Source organism: Bufo bufo, chromosome 6, assembly GCF_905171765.1.
Source record: "Bufo bufo chromosome 6, aBufBuf1.1, whole genome shotgun sequence".
Lineage (NCBI taxonomy): Eukaryota > Metazoa > Chordata > Amphibia > Anura > Bufonidae > Bufo > Bufo bufo.
The window spans coordinates 182,213,166-182,219,883 of NC_053394.1; the positions used below are offsets into that span (position 1 = coordinate 182,213,166).

Genomic DNA, 6,718 nt, shown 5'->3' on the forward strand with positions numbered 1-6,718 from the left:
GTGCAGCACAATATGCTGGCCCCAACAGAAACCAATACCACAGTGCAGCACAATATGCTGGCCCCAACAGAAACCAATAGCACAGTGCAGCACGATATACTGGCCCAACAGAAACCAATAGCACAGTGCAGCACGATATACTGGCCCAACAGAAACCAATAGCACAGTGCAGCACGATATACTGGCCCCAACAGAAACCAATACCACAGTGCAGCACGATATACTGGCCCAACAGAAACCAATACCACAGTGCAGCACGATATGCTGGCCCCAACAGAAACCAATACCACAGTGCAGCACAATATGCTGGCCCCAACAGAAACCAATACCACAGTGCAGCACGATATGCTGGCCCCAACAGAAACCAATAGCACAGTGCAGCACGATATACTGGCCCCAACAGAAACCAATACCACAGTGCAGCACGATATGCTGCCCCAACAGAAACCAATACCACAGTGCAGCACGATATACTGGCCCCAACAGAAACCAATAGCACAGTGCAGCACGATATACTGGCCCAACAGAAACCAATAGCACAGTGCAGCACGATATACTGGCCCAACAGAAACCAATAGCACAGTGCAGCACGATATACTGGCCCCAACAGAAACCAATACCACAGTGCAGCACGATATACTGGCCCAACAGAAACCAATACCACAGTGCAGCACGATATACTGGCCCCAACAGAAACCAATACCACAGTGCAGCACGATATACTGGCCCCAACAGAAACCAATACCACAGTGCAGCACGATATGCTGGCCCCAACAGAAACCAATACCACAGTGCAGCACAATATGCTGGCCCCAACAGAAACCAATACCACAGTGCAGCACAATATGCTGGCCCCAACAGAAACCAATAGCACAGTGCAGCACGATATACTGGCCCCAACAGAAACCAATACCACAGTGCAGCACGATATACTGTCCCCAACAGAAACCAATACCACAGTGCAGCACGATATACTGGCCCAACAGAAAACAATACCACAGTGCAGCACGATATACTGGCCCAACAGAAACCAATACCACAGTGCAGCACGATATGCTGCCCCAGCAGAAACCAATAGCACAGTGCAGCACGATATACTGCCCCAGCAGAAACCAATAGCACAGTGCAGCACGATATGCTGGCCCCAACAGAAACCAATAGCACAGTGCAGCACGATATGCTGGCCCCAACAGAAACCAATAGCACAGTGCAGCACGATATGCTGGCCCCAACAGAAACCAATAGCACAGTGCAGCACAATATACTGGCCCAACAGAAACCAATAGCACAGTGCAGCACGATATACTGGCCCAACAGAAACCAATAGCACAGTGCAGCACGATATACTGGCCCCAACAGAAACCAATAGCACAGTGCAGCACGATATACTGGCCCAACAGAAACCAATAGCACAGTGCAGCACGATATACTGGCCCAACAGAAACCAATAGCACAGTGCAGCACGATATGCTGGCCCCAACAGAAACCAATAGCACAGTGCAGCACGATATACTGGCCCCAACAGAAGACTCCAGCATAACAAACTGGACGGATCCGTTATGCAGGCCATAGACTTCTATTATGACAGAATGAATAACGGAATGCCTCTAAATACATTGTCATGGAATTGCATTATGGTCCGTGGTAACGGAATCCATAACGCAATTCAGTAAATAACACAACACGAACTTCAAAATATGAAATTTGTTCATCCTTATCACCCAGCCTTAGACATACAAGAGCCTGACTTGTGATTTTGACGTGTCAGAGTTTATTTTATGTGCTGGTTGCTCCCTTGTGCATCAACACCAACTGATAAACACATTTCTAGCTACTAAGCTACCACAGGTTTCCATATCTTACTGGTCGTAATTCACCCCCACTAAACTAACAAAAAAATGCCGCCATGCTTGCAGAGCCCCACCAAAAGGCAGCATACAAGCTGGAGCCACAGACCACATAAAATGCAGCGCAAAACAGTGGAATTATAATAAAGAAAAAGCGGACCTGAAAGAGAACTACAAGAAATTCCTGGGGAGGCGGTGCCTAATGGCTGGTGCGCAGTAGCTCAGCGCCGATTGGCTGTTCACGCATCCGTTCAGGATTTTGAAATTCCCGCTCTCTACCCTGCCATCCAACGCCCCATTAATAGGAGTGTGTCCGATCAGTTTATTACATGTCTCGTTCACATACGTTAGTGGTGTTATCAGTGAAACATTCGAGGTAGCGGTAACTACTGTACAGGGCGTCGTTCCCGCTCTCTAGTAGCAGCATAGAACTACCCATGATGGTTTCTTGAGCCACACTCAGGGGAATAAAACAATATACTGTATTTACACATTATCGCTATTCTCCGCAGGAAAAACCTTGCTGAAAGGGGCTGAATTCCAAGCAATAAATATTGGCGGGATCGCGCCCCAGCCGTCTTTCAAATCAAGTCTCTAGCGCTGACCAATAGTCAACGGATTCGAGGTCACGTGGCCCGAGGCGGGGTTATGATCACGGGACAGTTGGAACTTTCTTTCTGATTGGTGATGCTTAATGAATGACTTAGGAGTCCCATTGGTTGACTTGGAATACAACCAATCACCGGCGACGACAGCTTTTCTTTGAGGGTATAAAAGCAGAGACGCAGCGCAGCACGATTTTACTCACTGTGGAAAGCGAGCAGAACTAGTGGAGAATGTCAGGACGTGGAAAGCAAGGCGGAAAGACCCGAGCCAAGGCGAAGACCCGCTCATCCCGTGCCGGCCTCCAGTTTCCTGTTGGTCGTGTGCACAGGCTTCTTCGCAAGGGGAATTACGCTGAGAGAGTGGGCGCTGGAGCTCCCGTCTATCTGGCGGCTGTACTGGAATACCTGACGGCTGAGATTCTGGAGCTGGCTGGGAACGCTGCTCGGGACAACAAGAAAACCCGCATCATCCCCCGCCATCTGCAGCTGGCCGTGCGCAACGACGAGGAGCTCAACAAGCTGCTGGGTGGCGTGACCATCGCCCAAGGGGGTGTGCTCCCGAACATCCAGGCCGTGCTGCTGCCGAAGAAGAGCTCCGGCTCTGCGCCCGTGTCAGGAAAGGGTGGCAAGAAGAGCTCTCAGCAGTCTCAGGAGTACTAGGCTCCTTGAACCAAGGTTCACCCAAAGGCCCTTTTCAGGGCCACCCACATGTATAACAGAGCTGTTCTACTAGCGATCCTTAATTGTCCTGGAACTCCAAGGTTGTAGCCGTACTGTGCGCGGGAAAGTCTGTAGTCGGCTATCTTACATCTCCAAACCACGCAGTGATGAGATGCAGCATTGAGTAATCTATAGACGGGCAGTATCTAATCTCCGTGCTAGCATTGTAGGGTCACGTGGCTATAAAGCAACCAGTTAGTGGTTAATTGGGCTCCATTCACAGAATCGAATCTTCGGTGCTTCGATTCACTCGCTGAGTCGGCACTTGGGCTGAGTGTCTGAGGAAGTGAACGGAAGCAGACAGGACTCGGGAGCCATGCTGTGCAATGCTTTGTCACCCACTGTGAAAACTAACACTGGCTGATCATAAAATAGTAGACATCACACAGGACAATAATACTGTGCAATTTGTGCATGATTTTCTAATAAATCGCCTGTCCCTTAATCTTATCACTGCTGCAACAAAAGCATTAGCCTAAGTGTATTCTAGTGACTCACGATTAACTCAAAGAATCGACTGAGTCTATAACTAAGGATCTTTAGATTCTTTTAAAGGGTTTCTACCACCAGAAATACCGTTATGTAGCTGACTGATATAGCGTTGCGCTAATGTCAGCGCTACATAACAGTGTTTTTTACCTTTCTCCCTGAGGCCGTTTTGGTAAAAAAAAAGCTCTTATAATATGCTAATGAGCCTCTAGGTGCTATTTGGGTGTAAAATCAGCACCTAGAGCCTCCATTTACTCACCCTTTATCCCACCCAGGTCCTCTTGATTGATGGCACAATCTGCTGCATCGCTACCGAAATCCTGTGCCGTTCACTTCTGTATTCGGCGCAGTGAGTGATGCTCTCCTGGTGCCGGATTCCTGCCTGCGCCGACTACGTCACAGTAGTGATGGGAAGTTCGGCTCTTTTAGGTGAATCGGTTCATTTGGATCAGCTCATTCAAATGAACCGATTCATGAATCGGATCTTCGGTTCATTTGGTGAGTCAGACTGCTGAGCTGACTTGCAAGTGCTAGCCCCACCCCTCCCCGCCCACCAACCAATCACAGACCAGAGGGGGCAAGGCAAGCACAGCACAGTCTAGCAGCTCTGACTCGAGTCCTCTTAGTAGTACAGTCTCGCAAGTGCCAGCCCCACCCCTCCCCGCCCACCAACCAATCACCGACCAGAGCTGAGGGGGCGAGGCCAGCACAGCACACTGCAGCTCTGACTCGAGTCCTCGGAGTAGTGCAGGGTCAGGGAGTCTAAATGAATCGAATGAGTCACAAGAATCTAAGGCTCCATTCACACGTCCGCAATGTGTTTTGCGGATACACGGAGTCACGGATCCGCAAAACACGGAAAGCGGCAATGTGCGTTCCGCATTTTGCGGACCGCACATTGCCGACATAATAGAATATGCCTGTTCTTGTCCGCAATTGCGGACAAGAATAGGACATGTTCTATTTTTTTGCGGAAACGGAAGCATGGATGCGGAAGTGCGGATCCGCAAATGTGGATGCGGACAGCACATTCCGTCCCCATAGAGAATAAATGGGTCCGCACCCTTTCCGCAAAATTGCGGAAAGGATGCGGACACATTTTGCGGACGTGTGAATGGAGCCTAAAGATCCGACTCAGTCAGTGACTCATTCGATTCATTGAGTTGAAAGAGCCGTGAGTCAGACTGTAGAACAGGTTACACTGAGGCTCTCGGCTCTTGTTGCAGCAGTGATAAGATTAACCCCTTAGTGACCACCCATACGTGTTTTTACTGACGTAAACAAAGGGGGTTTTAGCTAAACGGCTGGCTTTAATCAATCATTACATGTACTTAAAATGGTGTATTAAAAACTATAACTTGTACTGCAAAAAATAAGACCTCCTACAAGTACATTTATGAAAAAACAAAGTTCTAGCTCTTGGAATGCAATTTTTAAAAAATGTGCTTGGTCACTAAGGGGTTAAGGGACAGGAGCAGAGAGATGAGAGAAGGGACAGATGACACACAGTTAGATTACAGGTTGAATTAACCCTTTAGAATCAAATTGGCTTCTCATGAGATATATATGACATATATATCTCCTGAGAAGCCAATTTGATTCTAAAGGGTTAATTTAATTCAACCTGTAATCTAACTCTGTGTGTCATCTGTCCCTTCTTTCATCTCTCTGCTGCAACAAGAGCCGAGAGCCTCAGTGTAACCTGTTCTACAGTCTGACTCACGGCTCTTTCAACTCAATGAATCGAATGAGTCACTTACTGAGTCGGATCTTTAGATTCTTATGACTCATTCGATTCATTTAGACTCCCTGACCCTGTACTACTCCGAGGACTCGAGTCAGAGCTGCAGTGTGCTGTGCTGGCCTCGCCCCCTCAGCTCTGGTCGGTGGTTGGTTGGTGGGCGGGGAGGGGAGGGGCTGGCAGAACCAGCTTCCACTCTAAGATCATATTACTGACTCCTCCTGAGTCCCGCCCTCAGGCTCCTGCTGCCAGCGTGAGGTGGTGAGCTGAGCGTCTGCATTCATTGTCTGCTGGGACTGAGAAGAGCCGTTTCAAACAGATCGGATCATTCAAATGAATCGACTCCTCCGGTTCACTGAACTGAATCGATTCAAATGAACGATTCGTTCATGAACCGGACATCACTACGTCACAGTGAGGAAGCCGGCATCAGGAGAGCGGCCTTCACTCACCGCGCCTGCGCCGAATACAGAAGTGAACGGCGCAGGCGCGGGATTTCGGCAGCGATGCGGCCCACATAGCACCTAGAGGCTTATTAGCATATTATAAAAGGGCTTTTTTTTTTACCAAAACGGCTGCAGGGAGAAAGGTACAAAACATACTGTTCTGCGCATCGCTATATCAGTCAGCTACATAACAGTATTTCTGGTGGTAGAAACCCTTTAACCCCTTAACTACCCAGGACGAGAATGCTCGTCCTCAATCGCCGGCACTTAGCGCTAGAGGACGAGCGTTCTCGTCCTGCAGTCGCTCCTCCCCCCGCGTGCGGTCAGCAGCAGAGATCCGGCGGTTACCGATGCCGGTGGATTAACCCCTCATATGCTGCAGTCAGCGCTGACCGCGGCATATGGGAGGTTCGCGCTCCCTCACCTCATACATCGGGTCCCCGCGCTGCTGTGGCGGGGACTCGATGGTTGCCTAGGCTGGGTCTCCTAGGCAACTTAGCGTCTTACAGTGTAAGACTAACAGTTCAATACAGCACAATACAGATGTATTGTGCTGTATTGAAACAAGGATCAGACCCTGTCTCAGTGGAAAAAAATGTTTATAAAATTAAAGTTTTACAAAAAAAATTAAGTTTCAAGTAAAAAAAGTGTCCTTTTAAAAAAATAAAGTAAAAAAATTGGGTATAGACATATTAGGTATCGTCGCGTCCGTATCGACCAGCTCTATAAACATATCACATGACCTAACCCCTCAGATGAACACCGTAAAAAATAAAATCTGTGCTAAATAAACAATTTTTTTGTCACCTTAAATCACAAAAAGTACAACAGCAAGCGATCAAAAAGGCGTATGCCCACCAAAATAGTACC

At 48.4% G+C, this 6,718-nt stretch overlaps 1 protein-coding gene across 1 annotated transcript; it reads left to right on the forward strand.

Moving 5' to 3' along the window:
• Positions 1-2,670: 2,670 nt before the first annotated feature.
• LOC121003861 (histone H2A type 1-like) lies at positions 2,671-3,847 on the forward strand. Its single transcript, XM_040435790.1, has one exon. It carries the CDS (start codon positions 2,684-2,686, stop codon positions 3,110-3,112), a length of 429 nt encoding a protein of 142 aa, XP_040291724.1. The 5' UTR covers positions 2,671-2,683; the 3' UTR covers positions 3,113-3,847.
• The last annotated feature ends 2,871 nt before the right edge of the window (positions 3,848-6,718 follow it).